At 45.0% G+C, this 19,850-nt stretch overlaps 1 protein-coding gene across 2 annotated transcripts in view; it reads right to left on the bottom strand.

Annotated features, from left to right (window-relative positions):
- Nucleotides 1-19,850, bottom strand: part of LOC135375319 (uncharacterized) — a 151,401-nt gene that overhangs the window by 97,678 nt on the left and 33,873 nt on the right. For both annotated transcript variants that reach the window (XM_064608059.1, XM_064608061.1), the window contains exons 3-4: nucleotides 5,674-5,748; nucleotides 5,381-5,556 (exon numbers count right to left, since the gene is read on the bottom strand). In XM_064608059.1, the coding sequence (XP_064464129.1) occupies nucleotides 5,381-5,556; nucleotides 5,674-5,748 (251 nt within the window). The remainder of the gene's footprint in view (nucleotides 1-5,380; nucleotides 5,557-5,673; nucleotides 5,749-19,850) is intronic.

Raw genomic sequence — 19,850 nt, 5'->3', positions numbered from 1 at the left:
ACAATGCAGTGTAAACCGAACACTAGAGAAGAGGTTTCCGGCAGTTACTGTACACAAGTGAGAGACAAACAAATTTGAAGGTATCTTGGACGGAGCAAAGTATGAGGCATTATCCCAGCCCGGTCACGTCTTGACATGAATTGACAACTTCTCGTATACATTTAATACAGTTGGGGCACAAGTTAAATCAGCAAAAATCAGCTTGGTCAATTCACGTGATGATAAATGAGCTGCCGCAAACTGTGAGGCAGACTGTGGTAAAGGAAAGCTGGACATGAACACCTTCCTCGTGTCTGTAGACGAGGCAAATGATATTTTCAGTGATGTGACATTGAAGTCATGGAAGTCATGGAACTCAGGAAGCATAGTTAAAAGCAGATTTATTGGACTATGCTGCTGTGTCCACTCCGTATCTCTGCCCCCCATGCCAAACAATGTTGGGTTTCACGGGTACTGTTGATGTAGTTGTTGCTACCATGAAGAAGAGTACTATGACCCAGCCATGGACCCTATCACCACTAACACACCAAGAGAATCGACTGGTGAAGCAGCAGTGAGAGAGATTCAGCAGTCATTAAAGGACAACCTCTAATGTCTGCGGATCTAAAGGACCAGCTGCACTAATAAACATGCCAGATTTTGAATTTGCACACTGTGTTCTTGGGCGTTGTACGGACTGCCACAGGTACGTGGCTGTGTGAAGCCAAAGAAGCATTCTGCAGGGTGTTTACTTTTATTCGTTACATAAATTGTATTTAGAAACTATCAGAGCAAAATAGACGCCGTTTTTGCAGTTGAGTAATATGGACAGGTGAACATTCTCCAGAAGAAAGTATGTAACTACAAGATCAGTAATTACCTAATAATGATTAATTAACTCTTTAATTATGGGATTTCGCATAAAAGCGAGAAGACGGAAAGGAATATATTTCTCGTTGAAAGGCATTCCATGTGGAAATAAGTGTTAAAAGCACACCTGTGATGAAATGTTCATCGCTAAATTTCGCTATGCAAATGAGCCGAAACAAGAAATACGCAGTTTGCAAACGCAGAAACGATGCGACCTTCGCCTTATTCGGGTGGAAGAGCGGTATATCTGGCCATTAGCTGCTACATCAATCAGTTTCATCGCTCCAAATTACGTGGCCCTCCCACTTGGGTTGCATGTCGCTCTTTCTGCGCCAGAAACGTGCTTAGTTCATGTTCCGGTTCATTTGCATAGCGAAATTCCATGACAGATATTTCAACGCACGTGCGCGTTTGTGTGTTATTTTTTCAACATGAAATTACTTTCGACCCGAATAGATCCCGTTCTGTTATTTTGCCTTGGCGAGAAGTGCCCTAATTAAAAAGCAAATACTACGGACTAAGCTAAGCTAAGGACTTTAGGTAATTCGTGATCATATAGTTGGAAATGCTCGCCTGGCCATATAGCTGAACTCAAAAATGGCGTCTATTTTGCTCTACTAGTGTTTAATAAAAATGTTGTAGCGAATAAAAACAAACATCCTGTATGTTTGCAAGAAAAAAACAATAATCATCATTAGTAGAAGAATAGTGACGCCACGAAGCTCTTTATCGAAACCACTAAGGAACTTCAGAGAATATAGCTCTTGGAAGGCCTCATTTCCAGCTCGAATCCAGCATTGAACTATTCTGGTTTTCGAATGGCAGTTGTATGGTTTCAGAATGGACATTCAACCTGCACTGACCCAGCATAGAAACTGCCTCGGCAGTCTTTCTTTTTTGTTTTTGTTTTTCTTGTAGGTTGATCCTTATGTTTGCGTGCGAAATAGAGCTTCTCTATTGCAAGTCGTCAGTGTACTTCAGTTTTGTTGTTTGACTCACATTACAAAAAAAGTGCTTTCAGTCTTGGACCTATTGGTGTCCTATTTGAGTGGCCGCTTTGATTATGCTGGGCAACTGTTTCAGAATCATTGGCTGCAAAATGATTTGAAAGTTTTTCGTCTGCACGGGTACTTGGGAAAGGTGTAGGGCTCGAGACCATTAACATATTAAAAAATGCAACGGCACCATTGCCTTCATCATCCACCGCTTACAAGCGAATGACCGCCAAAGGGGTCGTGTACAATGCCACTACAGATCATACTAAATGTCAGAGGACAAACAACAAGAGAGTTTGTCTGGACGGCGGTCATATGCCGAGCGTATTCGCATTAGCTTTCGCCAAGAGGGTCAGGAAACGGTAAGTTTACTGACACTTTTGGAACACAACAGTGTTCGGAACACACGTAACAATATTCTAATTTCGCAGTGAGTAAGGATACCGTCACATGTAGCGTTGACATGTAGACGTATGCGCATGGCACTAAATGAGCAGTTTGTGGTGACCAAGTTGCCAAACAAGATTGAATATGAGTGATGACTACCGTTGTGAAAAACTGTTTTTCCTTTCTTGGTAAAATGTCTTTCATTGCATGTATCATTCAAGTTTTTAATTGTATTAGTAGTGCGACAATCTTGAGATAACCATTGATGTCTTTTCTAGCAGTTTCTTTTTTTCTGAGATAACGTAAGCTATAACCATCAATCTTTCTTACACGGTGTCATGTACCGTGTTTCTGAGACTTTCTTGTTTCGAGTATACTTACAGCTGTAACGTACAAGCGTACATTATTTGTATATGTTTTGCTACATATTGTTTTCACAAGTCTGTTCACCACTTGCAAACACAATGTGAAAAACTATGCATGGGTAGAGAGTATACTTCACTTGGGGCACTCCTGCGTATTTCTATATGCATGCTCCTGGGAAAAAGAATATTCCCCTCCTTCTCGTGCAGTGCAAAGAAGTATATAGGGATTTAAACGTAAGCAATCTAAAACACGTCAGTTGCGTAGTTTGTGTCAGTTGAAGTGTGTAGGAATTCAAGAACGTTTCGAATAGAAGATATTTTAAATTAGAATGATTGACTTTTGTATTCAGTGCACACCAACTTGCTCTATCCCTCAAATATGTCTTTCATGATGATCATCCTTTCATCTATGCATGGAACAGTTCTATCCGCACAACATCTTTGCTAGCATTAATTCAATTGACACAGTGATGATCAAGGTTTCGCGTTTATCATTATTTCATAAATTTTATCACTCTCCTGCAATACGGTCACCCTACATCATTCCTGCTCATAGAATATCTTCACGTATCGACCATCAACTCAAAGTAGCACGTGTCAAATGTAACACTTCCACGTTTTCGAATTCATTTTTTCCTAAAACCATCATAGAGTGGAATAACCTCTCATCTCGTATCGTCACCATACCTGACCCATCTAGCTTTCGCGTGTCTGTTAGTAATGTATAACGTCCGTGGATAACCTTTTATGCTCAGTTTTTTTTTTTCTTCGTTGTTGTTGTTGTTGTTGTTATTGTGTTGTTTAAAATGATCCTTGTCGCTTTTTTTCTTTTTTTTTCCTGTAACCCACTCCTCCCATGTAACGCCCTCCCGAGGGACTCTTGGGAGTAAATAAATTGATTGATTGATTGATTGATCATGATGATTCGATGCTAAACCAATTGCCCAATTCGTTCTTCTTCTGTGAAGGGGATCTTCATTGCACAACACGTCGGTTCAGATTGCTCCAATTGGAAATCATTGTTTCTCAGTGGCACCCAGTGAACTAATTACTTGATTTGGTTCTTGATTTCCTATGAATATTCTTCACCACAACACCTGTTAGAGCGCAAAAACATGAAGCTGTCTTTTCCTCAACACTTCTCATTACTTCAGTGAGAAATACCTGCATTGTTCACATTAAATGAATTGGGTGTCTCAGTTCTCATTTGAAGTCATTGGTTCTAACAAATTAGATCCTGGTTCCCTGGAAGACTTCTTCTCCACAACATCTGTTAGAGCGCCCAAACATTAAGTCAGCTTTCCCGCAACACTTCTCATTACTTCAATGTGAAATACATGCGTTATTCACATTAAATGAATTGGATGCATAAATTCTCATTGAAACTCATTGAAATTGATGCGGGGCTGAATGAGATCGGGTCTACTTTTTCCAGCAGGGATTGGCACATGCATGACGGAAAGAAGGATGAGGACGTGTACCGCTTCTATCCGCAGCAAATTGAGAATTTCGCGGATCGTTTTCGTGCAGGGTTGTATAGTGTACCGGTGTGGGATAAAATGAGGAACGAACGGAGCCACACTCAGAACCAGAGACGGAATGGAATGGCTCGCAGGCTCCCTACAACTGAGGAATTATTGCTTTGAAAACAACATTATGCCCTGCTGACTGCCTCAGCCAGATCTCCGGTCATTCAGTTCTTACGAGTTATGATAATATAATAATTCGTGATTTTACGTCGCCAGACAGCTGTGTACGAGTTTTCTAGCTTGGGCGGCAGTAGTGTACGTGCGTGACTATGGTTTAGGTTCACAGGTCGCAGTTGGCGTTTCACATATCTAGAAAGACATACATCATGATCCGGATGGAGAAGCCTGAGCGTGGGTAACATACAGGCAACGGTGGTAGGTCCACACGGTTTGCTTCTTCAATGGAATGCTCACACTAATTCAAGGGGCGTAGCTCGTGCTCCGCATGGTCCTGACACGAGTTAGATGCTCCCCATTTAGTGTGATGGCTCACCGGATGATTCTAATTATTCTGGGGATTCCTAATTGTTAATTAATTGCTAATGAAGCATGTCCAGAGGCCTTGTAGTCTTGGCGTCAGCTACTGATTAACTTTTACTACTATCCGCTTATTGCATACACACGTTGAATTATTCACATGTTCGTCCAGAGCGAGTGCATCATGGTGCTTTGCGACAGCCAGCGATACTGTTCTGTTCTGTCACGGTATTGCACGCTTCTGAAAATGTTACATTCGTGAGTTGCGCCATATCAGCCTCTGCGCGATGTTTTCGCGAGCTCGCAGTGCGTCGTATAATATTATAGCAATCTAACCTATCGGAGGCCAAAATGGTCCTTTACCTCTACTGTCTCACAGCAATGATTTATCTTACTTATCTCGCAAACTTTCAAGGTCTCGGGTACAATGTGGTATCACTCATAGTGTGGTTTTTAGGTGGTCCTGCGACAGCCGTTAGAAGCAGGCTACATGGTAATGTAATGTGAATTCATTCCCACAAAGAAAAATTGTGGGGGAAGCTGTGAAAAAAAGTTACTATGCTGACTTGAGGGACTTGAGGGACATGGTGTCTGCTAATATCAGATAGACAATTTTGTATCCGCCACTGAGCCTTCAAGACACTTGAGAGCCCTCTATTTCGTCGTTCCTAGGGTCTTTAGGACCCGGTCATGCTTTAGTCATGCTTATTGTGTAAAGCTGTCTCCTGCACCCTTTGGAATTATACACAGGTCTAAAGATGCTAACTGTGTACCTTACCCAGTAAATATCACGACAATGTCAGCCTGCCGGGCTCCTTCATTGCTTTTCAGGAAGTCCCTACCCCGTGGAAGATATCCAGGCGACGATGGGTAATAAACATACTCGTGTGGCCCTGTGAAAGAGTCATTGAAGGTAGCTTTCGGCAATAGCATGTCTTCCTCGGCATCAGACATCTAAGAAAGAGAGAGAAAGTAAGAGTGCGAGCGCTCTTCCATCTCCGGTGTGTTGTAGAACGCTTCCCCTATATCTTTCACTTTGCTAGTACTAGCGTTACTGGTGGTGTTGCTTACCAGATGCACCCCGGAAACGTTGAAACGCAGGCAGCATGCTAATCCCATCCAGGCAAGAGTGAACCAAGTCGTGAACTGCAATAGAAGACCTGGATATTTCCCTTCCTGGAGCAAAACCCTGGCGCCGGGCCTGACGCTGGGAAAACGTACCAGCAAAACACCAGCTATGGGGTAGAGTAGAGCAAGATGAGACAGAAATTTGCAAATGAATATGGAATGTTTATTTGTCGTGTTTAGATAACACTAGCCATAGGCACATTCTCAGAGGTCTAGGGCTTCTGATCTGTAAATCAGAACGGACGTAACCAGTTCTAAAATAAATACAGAACGAGAAATTAAAAAAAAAATGCAGATTGTCTCGCCTTTCCCCAACCCTCGGGTCAGAGACGAGACTGCGCGTGGGGCAAGATAAGCCACGTCATGATAATGAACTATACAAACTATTTTTTTTTATTTAAGCACGTACGCAGCCCCCTTAAGCCCACTGCCTAGATGATGTGCGATAGAACCACACCAGGCGATTTCACATAGTACCCGGTCCTCCACCGTCCTTTGCAAACAGGAGACCGCCAGTGCGATGTGTCGCTGATCGCTCTCTTTTGAGTGCGTTTGTGCTTTGCTGAAATATCCTAGAACACAGGCAAAACTGGCTGGATAATTCTATGCAATATGCAAAAATGGAATTCCTCGGGAACAAACATAAAGCCACCTAATAGTTGAGTGATCGATTTCTAAATTACATTAAGTTTAAATTGCACTACATTTAAGTGACATTAAGATTTCGCTTCTTGCCCAGTGGGTGCCACCGGATTCATTTGTTTTTCAGTTAAACGCTCGATAACCAGGAGAGCCCATATTTTACATTAATCTAGACAAATGAAAAAAAAATTGCATTTGTATTGATGGAATAGACCTGCGGCACGCTGCAGCACAGCTCACGAGAAAAGGACTACAGAAAATCCCGCCTTTTTTGCGGGTATTTACATTCCAGGCCGAAGTAACCGATTTTTTCCCTCTCTCTTCAACCCAAATACCACTCCAGACAATTCTCACAGGCAATAAAGCGGACATGCAGAGCCACCTATGAGCAAAGTTTCGAGCGCATGGTGCATCGCGTCTCTGAGGCAGGAGGTCTAATCTTGTCCTGTGTCCCGTCTTTCCCACCTTACCCTATCTACAATACCCAAACGCAGCGAAACAAAGAAGAAAGAGAGATTGACAATTCGGCGTCTAACTTCAAACTGAAAGTTTGTTACAAAACGTGTATTATTTAATGGATCAATGCAAGCAGCATAACGCGTGGAATAATAAAGAACCTTGCTCAAAAGATAAGGGTGTCATGCTTCTAGATAGCACATCTCGTCCGTAAACAATTTAACCGATATTGAGCTGGGGCACTCATTGCCTCCCGCCCACAGCTCCATTAGGATCGCCTCCCGTGCCTCCCTTCCTCTTTGTGAAGAGAATAGAGTAAGTAGAGTATCACCTCTGTGGATGAAACTTCGTATTCATCATCTTAAAAAAAATGTTGCTGTTGTTTTTTATGTGAGCTTCCTCGTCAGAGTTAGTACTTTCTGAAGCACTAGAGGGCTGAAATGTTGTGTCACATAGATTATGTAGGTTGCAGAGTAAGCCCGAGGTAGCCTCTCATGCTCGTCTCATCACAATCAGGTATGTGACAGCTTCTGCTGTCTGATGAGAGCTATATCGCACTGAAGGGGTGTACCGAAACTGTAATCTGTGAGAACGCACTCGGACAACAGATGTGAGCCTGTCTCTCTAAGGGATCTTCCTTTGAGTTGTTGATATTCAGAAACTGAGTTGAGAGGACATCAACACAAAATTCAAAGTACCTAGAAGTACGTACAAGGTGTGCAAGGTGGAACGTCTGTGTTCTTGTGGTATGTTGTTGTAGGGCACTTGTATGACGCAAGCGTGTACGTGGGCCTGAAGGCGAAATCGGTGGAAACAGCTTGGTACTATATGGTAGTGTACTGGGGTTGCCAGTGCAACCTGTCCAGCAATAGCTCCTTGGAGACAAATGTAATGGAAATTTGGTATTTATTTAGCGATCATGTAACTCGGTCGCATATGTTACTTTACCATATTACCTTTATTATTATAGGCCTTATATTTTATATACAGGATGTCCACGCTAAGTGTGAACAGATTTTTTAAAAATATATATAACACTTTTTTCAGAGAGAACGCACTCGGACAACAGATGTGAGCCTGTCTCTCTAAGGGATCTTCCTTTGAGTTGTTGATATTCAGAAACTGAGTTGAGAGGACATCAACACAAAATTCAAAGTACCTAGAAGTACGTACAAGGTGTGCAAGGTGGAACGTCTGTGTTCTTGTGGTATGTTGTTGTAGGGCACTTGTATGACGCAAGCGTGTACGTGGGCCTGAAGGCGAAATCGGTGGAAACAGCTTGGTACTATATGGTAGTGTACTGGGGTTGCCAGTGCAACCTGTCCAGCAATAGCTCCTTGGAGACAAATGTAATGGAAATTTGGTATTTATTTAGCGATCATGTAACTCGGTCGCATATGTTACTTTACCATATTACCTTTATTATTATAGGCCTTATATTTTATATACAGGATGTCCACGCTAAGTGTGAACAGATTTTTTAAAAATATATATAACACTTTTTTCAAGATGAAATCAATTGCAATATAGCATATGCTGAAGGGCACTCGCTAGCAGGGCATTAGCAAAGTCCAAAGGCAATGTCTTAATTAACTTTCATTAATTAACTTTTTAATTATAAAAGCTACAAAGTTGTTCCAATGAGAACATCTGTTCCTTTCGGTCACCTGATATCGTAGCCGTTTTCAGAACAAAAATCCGTTCGATAGATCGCCCGCAAAAAATTCGCCAAAAAGGAACGCCATTTTTTACTTTATTTTGTTCATTGCGCTTCTTAGAAGACGCGTATTTCCTTCATCCCCAACGGGAGAGGGGGAAGGAGCACAGTGCCGCCTCATGCGTCGAAGATGACCTTTAACTTGCGGAAAAAAAAAAAAAAAAAATTATCGGGTGACTCTATCGGAACTGGCCTTATCTTGGGTTGCATTTTCTGTTTCCTTTTAATCTTTTTCCAGGACGCGAGAGGCGATAGTGTGCTCTTTCTCCCTCTCACATTGGGGGTGAAAGAAAGACGCGTCTTCTAAGTAGCGCAATGAACAAAATAAAGAAAAAAAATGGCGTTCCTTCACGAATTTTTTGCGGGCGATCTATCGAACGGATTTTTGTTCTGAAAACGGCTACGATATCAGGTGACCGAAAGGAACAGATGTTCTCATTGGGACAACTTTGTAGCTTGTATAATTAAAAAGTTAATTAATGAAAGTTAATTAAGACATTGCTTTTGGACTTTGCTAGTGCCCTGCTAGGGAGTGCCCTTTAGCATATGCTATATTGCAATTGATTTCATCTTGGAAAAAGTGTTATATATATTTTTAAAAAATCTGTTCACACTTAGCGTGGACACCCTGTATATGCTTGAACTGACCGCTGACATGTTTTTAGGCTAATAACAGAGCAGTGTGGTGACATTTACCATGTCTCAAACCAGCCGCAGATACCAGGAGGGGGAGGGGCGATAACGTTAGTTCATACATGGGATTTTTCTCTGTCTGCTCCCCCACTACGCGCTCTGACAAAGAAACTGCCCCACATCCCCCTTCAAAAAATAAATAAACCAGAGAGTGAGAGAGATAAAACCAGTCTCTGGGTCCGACCTTGGCTAGTGCTACTGTGCTACTAAAATTTACAAGAACAGTCTAAGAAAGAAGCTGCGCTCGCGTACGGGGCAGCTGCAAGATCGACATCTTTGTCTTCTGTCCTTAGCTGAGTACACCAGCTGCGCGCGCCATACGCATTTGGATCTAGCAGATAGCAACCCTTCTTTGATACCGAATTCACTCCGGTCAAAAGCAAAATAATGGCCTCCACAGTGCTCCTCTAACCATTCACCCGAACCAGCATTATCAAACCAGCTGAACCAGCGTTATCAAACCCCGGCTGGCACTGAACCCCCGGGTAGTCCGACAGCCAACTAAGTCACAAGTCTCGTGAGGCGGAACATGGAAGGTCGAACATATCCTCATCTTTGTCGGATTCACCAACACTTCTGCCACTCTCGCAAGGCTTGTATGTCGGCGTTCACAACGAATCTTTAGTTGTTGCTTGAGTTTATAGTATTGGTACAGTACAATTGTGTCGAATTGGTACAGTACAAGCACTATTATAATGATACTGCTTGTACCTTCTCATATTTGGGATTTTACCAGCAACATGCAAAACACATTACAAGAAACAACACACACTAGCGACTTTGCTATTAGCGGGCTTCAGTTGTCAAAGCCATACAGTTTTTATTTTATTGCTTTGAAGCATATTTCTGCGCATGAAAAACAGATAAAAAGAGGGAAAGTAGTCGGGTAAAAGATCACGAAATTCGCACAGCACGGGTAGTTTTCTTTGTCTTGCGCAGATTTCGACATCCAACATATTTACTGATAATTAAAGAGCATAATCATTTATAAATTAAATTTTTAGGCTACGACTATTTTTAGGTTGTTCAGTTATTATTATTATTATTACATTAATGGCAATAGTAAGATGCTGATATTATATGGATTATAAAAGGTGTTGACTTGTAGCGCCCCCTCGCCCTGTCAGAAAATGCCACTGTTTCCTGGGCCTGTGTTCCCGTCTTGTAGGTCTGCCGTTGTTGCACATGTGTTTCTACGCTTCGTTTTTTCGCTAAAATTTATTGATTTTACGCGACCTGCGCGGGTTACTTGTGTCATTTGGAAGGAAGCAACCGCTGGCTATAATCGAACTGCTGGACTATGGTAAGTGTTCATACTGTAGTGTACCTGAATTGAGTCATAACTTCCTGTTTTGTGTGTAACGTACCACAGGTGAAGAAAAAGTTATGGAACGCAGTCATGCGAGATAAGCGAAACAGGATGCACGAGGCGACACGGAGGAAGCGTTAAAAGAAAAGAAAAAGCCACGAAAAGCCCGCTGAGCAGCTTTTGAAAAGACCCAAGGTACGTTTTGCACCACTGTGTCGTAATTGCACGAAAACATACATTGCTGAGCTTTCTTCGTGTGATGCTACGGTGTGTTCCTGTTTCGTTTATTTACAGCAAGCTCGCATAATTCCTGATGTTGCATAATTTCTGTGGTAGAGATAATTTGACATGGAATGTTGTTTAATGTCCCAGGTCTCCGGATATGCGAGACATGACTACATTCTTATACTTCACGTTTGATGTCTACATATTTATCTCCTGATTTTTAGGACAACATTGGTATGTTGCGGAAGCCACGAAAATTACGAAGAGCGTCGAGTCGTCTAAGGCGGTGGCAACAGCGGAAGCTGAAAAGGTAATGTGTCTCATTTTGGAAATAGCAGTAATGATACTAGCAGTAGTGATAGCAGTAATAACGGCTGTCTGTGGGTACTGTGATCATATCAGTCTAGAAGCTATTAGGTGTACACTAACGTAATGTGGCTTGAGCTTTTATTTTATGATGAGGAGCATTTCCATGTCCATGTCCAGCGCGTAGGCGAACGCGCGCGCTTCAGCTTCGACGGAACCGAGCAGTAATGTAAAATTCGGCTTTCCGAGGGCACCACCTCCTTAAGACTTTCCGAGTACCTGTCCGTGCTTTTGCGCTTCGAATCGCGCACTGTGTTCATGGAGAAGGATGCCACGAGCTCCTTTGAGTTACTTCTGGAACCCTCGTTTCACAACACAATCGTCTACACGGATATCGTAGAACCTACGTGCGTGGGGAGCGGGAAAAAAACTATATTAAAAATACTACCGAGAAAGAGAGCAAGACGAGAACAATATTTTAATACGAGAAAGACAAGCACGTCGTCACCTACACGTTAGGTAACATCCAGTATTTTAACCTGTCTTAATTCGAAATTCCCTCAGTGACGATTGTTCTCGGACGTTTACCGTTGCGGTCCAAAGGTAGAACCAATTTAACGTTGCATTTCAAATATGTACCACAATTCTCCCAAATGATTCCCGTGTATACGGGACCTCTTTTCCAACAAGGGGGCGGTGTGCTGAGCAACATATCCAAGTTTATCGTTCCTATGTGATAACAAATAAAACCGATCGCCAAGAAAACGCTGAAGTGCTTGGCGCGGAATATGGCTGACAGCGAACGAATATCGCACACAGTAAAAAACACGGCCATAGCGACGGGGAGAGACGTGCTGGATTCCATGGAGGGCTCTGGAAACAACAATGGAAAGAAACATTGCAAAAGACAACAAAAGGCGCCGACACACGATGCACCTGCAGATATCTTTGGTTTGCCGTGAAGGTCACACATCCGCTGTGCGCTCCGACCATCATGACGTCAACGAAAGACCAAAAACAGTAGCAACGGTCGCCGCTCTGTCTGACGAGTGACGTGATGACATTCGAACCCCCTTCCAATCAATACGGCGTAGAAGATACTTCGTACCAACTCTTTTATCTGGTCAACGATGTAAATAATACAGTGATCGAATTTTCTATTCAAAATTTTCAATGGGCACACTTGGATCTCTATGGCAGCTTCGTGTCTTTCATCGCGCGAAAATTCGATACCGCCCTGAGAGCGACTTCTATCGAGTAGCGCAGAGGACACGCCAGACTCTCCCTTGCTTCATAGCTAAGGACATTATACCGGCAGAAGCCCCCTGGTCTCTGCCGGTACCGCCGACTTTTGTAAGCCTTCCAAACCTTCGGAAAAGAAGAGATCAGGTGCCCCCTCAAGTCCTCCGAGCCCATTTTCATGCTCTGGTATATGAGAAGCTATTGAAAATTCCGGCATACCAAACCAAACGCACCCCTAGTCACACATGTGTTAATGGCTTACCACACCGTCTACGCAGCAGGCCACAGGCTCGTTCTCCAGTGGGTTCCAGCCCATTGTGGTGTCGTGGGGAACGAGCAGCCAGACAGCGCCACAGAAAACAGCACTCTCATATCGGAAACGGACCCGTATTGTTCTGTTGAGAGGAGACCGCCGTTCCATTCTGCGACGCCTCGTGATACCCATGGCTTCCCGCCAATGAACAACCGACATTCTCCCCCCTTCTATGTTGCGCAGAGTCGATCCAACGCTCACTTTCCGCATGCCACGAAACACCTCTCGTCAAGATGCTGCATTAATACTCCAAATGCGCCTCGATGTGGCCTTTACAGCTCTGTGGCGTTACCGCTTAAGACAAGTTGACTCTCCCGCCTGCTGCCACTGTGGTGCTCTTGAGGATCTAGAGCACATTCTTCTTCATTGCCCCCACTACCACCCTTCCCGAACCGCACTCTCCAAGTCTCTTTGGCAGCTGGACTCTCGCCCCTTCTCCCTAATTGCTTGGTTCCTGGCCCAATCCAGCCCGCAACGGTCTGCGCTCAAAGCTCTTTTGACATTTCTGGACACCATCGGACTTCGTTCGTTATTGTGAAGGGGCCCGTTATTTTATTCCCCACATCCCCACCAGCAATGGGGTAAAGTACTGCCTCTGACGATGAACCTCTCCACTCTCCAAAGTCAAAATAAAGTTGTTGTTTGACCGTGCGCATTATTTGCGAGGACGGGGAAGAAATGGACGAGAAATATGTCGTTTTCCCAATTAACCATCTGTTGTGCGGCATGTTTAAGACGGTCACAGCTTATGCGAACAAGCTCGTCAGTTCCAACGAGTTCTACGCCTGCAGGAGTATTTTGGATGACGTGCTTCATTCCACGCCCCTGGCTCAAGAGAACGTGCACGCAGCTGGACTCTTAGTCGTGGACGACGACCATTTAAAAAACGATTACGACGTCTCTTCTCGCGTTCCGAAAAAACGTTACGAAGCGACGAAGGTTGGAAAATACCTTAACCAGGTTGGACAGATCAATACTGACCTGTTTCAACAGCCGCGCCTGATGGTACCTGCCGCGTCGTTGCCCAGTTAAACAACGACGAATTTAAACTCAAAGCGGCGCCCAACTACAAGAAAACGTACAATTACGAGGTGGACATTGAAGAAATGACGTTACACTTGAAAAATGTGACGCTGCCCGTTCCCTGTTTTTGGAATACGAGTGGCGGCTTCAGACCACGCCAACCATCTACGTGTTACGCGGATTATAAACCAAAGTGTGGAGTTTGAGTGCCGGGAGCTTGGACCCTCACTTTGGAAACGTTTAGCCCGTAAGGGTGCCTTCCAAATCCGTCCTTTTGTCATTTCGATCTGTCTCATTGAAAGCTCTCCGTGGACAGCCAGCAAGTGCGAGCCAAATACGACTTTAAGAATGACTTCGTCAAAATTTCCTACTTTAACTTCTTGCAAGACCTGGGTGAAAAACATTTCAAGTACAGCTACGACCGATTTAAAACGAACGGGTTCCTTCTCTACTTCAACTTGGACGTGGACAAGTGTTCTTCTCCTTCGCATTTGAACGAGTGGCAAAAAGGAAACGTTCGCCTGCAATTACGCTTCGCTAAAGCCCTTCTACACGCGGTCAACGTCCTCTTGATTTTCGAGTCTCCCAATGTACAAGAGTGAAATCTTGGAACTCGTGTCCCTGAACCCCCTCACTTCTTCTATGCTGAAGGCATGCATTTGCGCTTCTGACGAAGCCTGCGTTTTACGCAAGTCCGGCTATTTAATTATCAATGCGGAAGAGCGAAGAAAGCGCGGCCAGCCCTGGGTACTCTACCTGAAAAAATACGACGGGTCTGCGATGTTTTTCGACAATTACACACTTTCCCCCATCGAAGCAAACCTTTGAAAGGCCTTTACTAGTCGAGGAGTACAACAACAAGTGTATTCAATCGCTTTTTTTGCCTTAGTGCGGGCTTTTTGTATCTACGTAGCCACGCCACAAAAGAAGGTCTTCGGAGGAGGTTTGAAGGTTAGGACCAGGGGCAGATCTTCCGTCAGTAGCCATTCGTAATCTGCACGAAATCTGCATGAAAAACACGGTTTTTTTTAAACAGACACACACGTACAGTCTTCTTCAGTCACAGAGTGACACTAATGGTCCATCTTCTCCATCTTCCTTCAATTATCGAAGTCCTTCGCAACGTCCATCGAACGGTACAGTCCAACTGCCGAGAAACGGGTGTAAGAATCGGTCCGTCCAATGCTTTTGCTCTGAAAAAATGTGACTGGTTATAGAACGTAATAAAAATTGTGAAGAAGCATACCTTTAGACCACAATCACCGCAGTTGGTGCAGAAGAAGCCGCCGCTGCCAATCTCCCAAAATATGTGAGGCGAAAAAAAAAACGACTTCACGCGCAGCATTATTGTAAACTGTAAACGAAACTTTTCAAATATATCGATGATGACGTCATGGGTATTACTTACGAGGATCTACCACACTGAGCGTGATGTCGAGGATGACGACCAACCATCGCTTCAACATTTTTGGTAAAGCTTTTCTTCTTACTCTTTATGATGACCCTGAACGTGTTTGGACATGTTTGGACGTGTTTTGACGTGTTTAGACACGAGCCCCACGATAAGAAAAACGTCACACAGCACGAATTAGACCAGTGGTTAGTGGATCACGTCCAGTGTAGGAGGTTCCTGGGTTCGAACCCGACTCTGGGTCCTCTTGTCGTCATGTACAAGTCGACCCAGAACCCACCAGAGTGTTAGATAGACATTAGAGTAATGTTTTATTCAACGTCGATGGTATCATTGTCATATGCGACATCGCAAAGAAAAAAGGCGCGAAAAACGGAAGGCGGGGTGGGCAAAGTACAGACGACACCGTCACAATGCGACGACGAGGAGCGCGGTGTAGCGACTATAAAAGGTCCTCTGGTTCTATGACGATTGATCGAAAGCCCATCAGGAGCATCCATCCAAGACATGAGTCGTTTCGTGGAGCAAAATGTAAGTTGACCGGCTCTGCTGTGAGAGTGCATTCTATGTATGGCATTGATTTTCAGCAACCAATAGCCGCTGTCACCGCATGACACTGAACACACACACACAGGGACTCATCCCATCCTCTCTCATCATCAATCTCAAGTGTCCATCAACTGAAGGGAAAAGTGAGCATTGTGTCATGAGGGGGAATCTCGTACTGATTTCCTTTTACCACAGTGCCATGCTGTCTCGTATGTCAGTACGACCCCATCGATGCCATGTTCGTGGCCGTAGAAAAAGAGCAGTAAGCTAGAACGGAGAATCTCGGTAACAGTCCAGTTGTTCTTTCAGATGAAGACAACAACAGAGTTACTAGTCCGCCTTTCGTAATACCTGAAACAGACGACGATGACGGACCCCTAGATGGGCAGGATGGTGCAGACGAATTACTCAACTGGGAAGGGGATCAGTCGTATGCAGATTTCATTCCTTTTTCTGGTATGGTTAGAGATGTATCACGAGATGCAAGCCCAACATTTCGAAATGAAGATGACCCTGTCCAGGGTCGTAGAATCAATGAATTACGAGAAGACGTCATAGAGAGCCATCCCTCCGTCACAGAGAGATGATTTCTTCCTTTTTTGTCACAGATAAGGCATTCGACGGAACAGTGGCTAAGTATACGCTTCTCTGTTCCCCATACGACGACAACGTCGATGATTTGCGACTATATTTACCGAGCATAGCTTCAGTTATCACGCGCGTCCTCGAAGCTTATCCGATGCCTTTGAAATTTTGCCCTTGCTCGAAAGCGCTCATGGTTAAGGACTCAGCCAATGTGTTGACTTCTGATGCCCTTCATGTGAACGGCGGGAAAGAATGGAGGGGAGCCCAAGAGGTGTCGTCATCAGGGAACGAGTGACCGTGAAACAAAGAGCAAGTCCTTTATGCACATACATATATTTGAGAATAAAATGTTCTAATTGAGATATGCTTTCTCTCTCTCTCTCAGACAGGAGAAGCACGGGTCATCGTGGCAGTGTGGTAGCGGAATGGGTGTGTGGAAAGAGTGACCATTCCGCCATTGTGATGGTCCCATGACCCGCGCAATGATGACACTGTGATGCAGACTCCCCATACTGTTTCTGGCCTTTTTTGTTCAGGTAAGTCAGGGAGGGTGTAGGCATCTATCGACTAACTCAAGAGGCGTTTTGTATGTATTCGATAAAGATGTGTCCAGTCCATGAAAAACACACAGTCTTGTCAAAGTTGTTCGGACTGTATAATGCGTTGCATTTCGATAATCAAACGGTATTTTAATAAATCAGTGCAAATGTCACTGCTTCCGCAGGGTGTACTTCATATGAGCAATGGCACGAGCGAGAAGGTCCACGATGTCTGCAGAGACTTAGTTGAATTTGGCATTGGTCGAGCGGGTGTATCCCACTTGAAACTATTAAAAATAATCCTTCAAAAGTAAATGTGTAAGTACCCACTCTTAAAAATATCTCTCCCAGAATATACACTTAAAAATCAACGCACAATAGTCGCCCAAATATATCCGTTTAGATAAAAACGCTAAGGAGTCCACGGTTAAGAATATATCATTACAAATAAATCGTTTAAGAGTCGCCCAAATCCACCCTACAGTTACTAGAGTCATGCGGTATGGCCCAAATCAAGGTGAACTGCAAGCAAGGGGCTTGTAGAGGAGGTGTTGTTCCTCTACATGAGTCCCGACCGGCGATGATGGTATGCCACGGAGAGGCGATGACGGTTGCCTATCTCCATGGCCGCGCCGGTGGAACTGAGAAGCGGGTGCTCCAGGCGCGTGACCATCCTCGTCGTTGTCCAGCGGCTGCTACAGGAGTCCCCCTGCCGTCAGATGCGTTGTGGACGCATCGCAAGAGCTGGAGTTCAGGTAACGAACCTGGGAAAGGCTGCAGTTGAGGGCGACTGTGATAGACGTGCATGGTCAAACAGGTGCATAGCACGGCCCACGTTGGCGACATGTCACAGATGGTGAGGACGGGAACAACGATCCATCAGGTAGAGACGAGCGGGAGAGACTGAGGCGCTCGGTGTCGTGGTCCTGGGGAGCCGCGACCAGCACGGGAGCCGAAGCTCGAGAGTCCCAGGTGAAGTGAGTGAGGTGAGGCTATGCGAGCCGTTTGAAATACCGAGACGGGCTGAAGCGTGCCGTGGCGTCGTATGCCGCGACTGCCGCGACCGGCAGGTGAGCGCAAGGCTCGAGTGTCGCGGCCGGCAGTGAGAAGCGTTGGGTGTGGTGAAGAGTGCCGAGATGCGGCAGGAGTGAAGGCGGCTCAATCTGTGAAGCGCGTGTGTGCCGGAGGTAGTGCTGCTCCATGGTGTCGTCACAAATTTGGGATGGTGAAGGGCCGAATTGCTCTGGATGTGATGTTCTTCGTTCGGGTCACCACATGTAGAGGAGGTGTTGTTCCTCTATATGAGTCCCGACCGGCGATGATGGTATGCCACGGAGAGGCGATGACGGTGGCCTATCTCCATGGCCGCGCCGGTGGAAGTGAGAAGCGGGTGCTCCAGACGCGTGACCATCCTCGTTGTTGTCCAGAGGCTGCTACAGGGCTTAAACTAACCTCACAGGACCAAACCAGCCTAAACTCTCCCAAACTAACCAAAACCAACTTAAACTAACCTAACATAACATGATATAACCTGGCGTAAATTGCAGTCAGTCCACCTCCGTACTAGATGGCGAGGGAATTTTGAAACAGTTTATTTTTAATGGTGGATTATTAAATGGTGATCTCTAAGCAGGGATAGAAAGTGGTTTCTTTTAGAAGATATATTTTTAATCGAATATTTTTTAAACGAATTATTTTTGAATGTTGTATTCTTAAACGTTTATTCTTAATGGTGGATTTCGGGACCCTCCGGTCGTGCTCACAAATTCCCTCATCAGTCCCAGGGGGGTCTGTCTGGCACCATTATACAGACATTCTTGTAACCGGCGTAGATCCAACGCACCATCTCCTGCTGCGGCCCCGGAGTGACCTCTCCTACATTGCCAAAGCCTATCATGTCTATCACGTAGCGAAAAGCAGTAATGATGAGCTTGTTGCGGGGACTCTCTTTGTTTAAACATTCATTCTCCACTTCTTCCCAAGAAGCGTGGGTACAGGGACAATTTTGTAAAGCGTGCTAGCTGAACATTTTCAGGTATTCATGATGCGAGCTCAGTGCGTGCTGTCTTTATACAGCGTTTTAAAGTAAACATGCGCAAAAAAACAAGAGCGAAACCAAAACAGGGAAGCAACATCTTGCCGCTAGGAGCGCGCAGTGCAGGGTGAGAGAGCAAGAAGGTGGGGAGCGCCAGCGAGGAGATGACCGCTGGATGCCGGCGGTGCAGAGGGCACTAGAGCGCGCACATGCGCATCTGTTGCGGCCGCTCCACTCACTTGCGCGCAGGCTCTTGTAGAGTGAGGACGTGCGGTCGGTCACTTCGCCGTCCAAGCGCTGCGTCGGTTGATCCTTGATTGGCATCGGGATTGGATGCACCGTCGCCGCGGGGGAGAAGGTGAGTGATTTGCCATGCACAATGTTTGCGCGTTCGTTTAAGGCGCTCGTGTTAAGCCTTCTCGCGCATGTTTGGCGCAACGGATAGGCCTTATTCCCTGCACGCACATGTTTAGACTTGTTTAGCAGTGATCCGTAGCGTACCAAGCCTGTCGACGCACGTTTAGCGTTGTGAGCCTAGCATTCTGTGGTTGCCGTCTAGTGTTAGCTGTTGAGTTTCGTAGTGTTGTGCGGTGACACTGAGGTTAGGCCTAACCGGTCGCCCCTAAGCCTTTTCCCCGATGTGTACTGTTTTCTCCTGCTCTGGAGCAGTAGCGGTTGGGTGTTTTCCAAGCGCTCAGGCATGCCTAGACTTGTGATGAGTGTTGCAATTTTACCTGTCACTATAATCTTGTTGTTCTCTGTCTTTGTCGCATAGAGCTATGATGGTGGCGCCATCTGCTGTGATGCCTTACAACGAGGTGGCCACCTATCGTCGATCTCTGTAAGTACCGGCCGTCGACAAGCAACATGGTGGTCGCTGGTAACTCGGGTATTCTGGAGCAGTTTCTCTGCCACACCATCATTGATTTTCGAATAAATTGTTTCTCTCCACTCTATTTCTATGTATTTTTTTTATGAACACAGGTTGCCCACAACTCACAAATGGTCTGGACACGAGTTAGATGCTCCCCAATTAGTGTGATGACTCCCTGGATGGCCCTGATTACTGTGAGGG

This window comes from Ornithodoros turicata, chromosome 1 (genome assembly GCF_037126465.1).
Source record: "Ornithodoros turicata isolate Travis chromosome 1, ASM3712646v1, whole genome shotgun sequence".
NCBI lineage: Eukaryota > Metazoa > Arthropoda > Arachnida > Ixodida > Argasidae > Ornithodoros > Ornithodoros turicata.
Note: the sequence above shows the minus strand (reverse complement) of the source record. Positions and strands in the feature narration are given on the sequence as shown.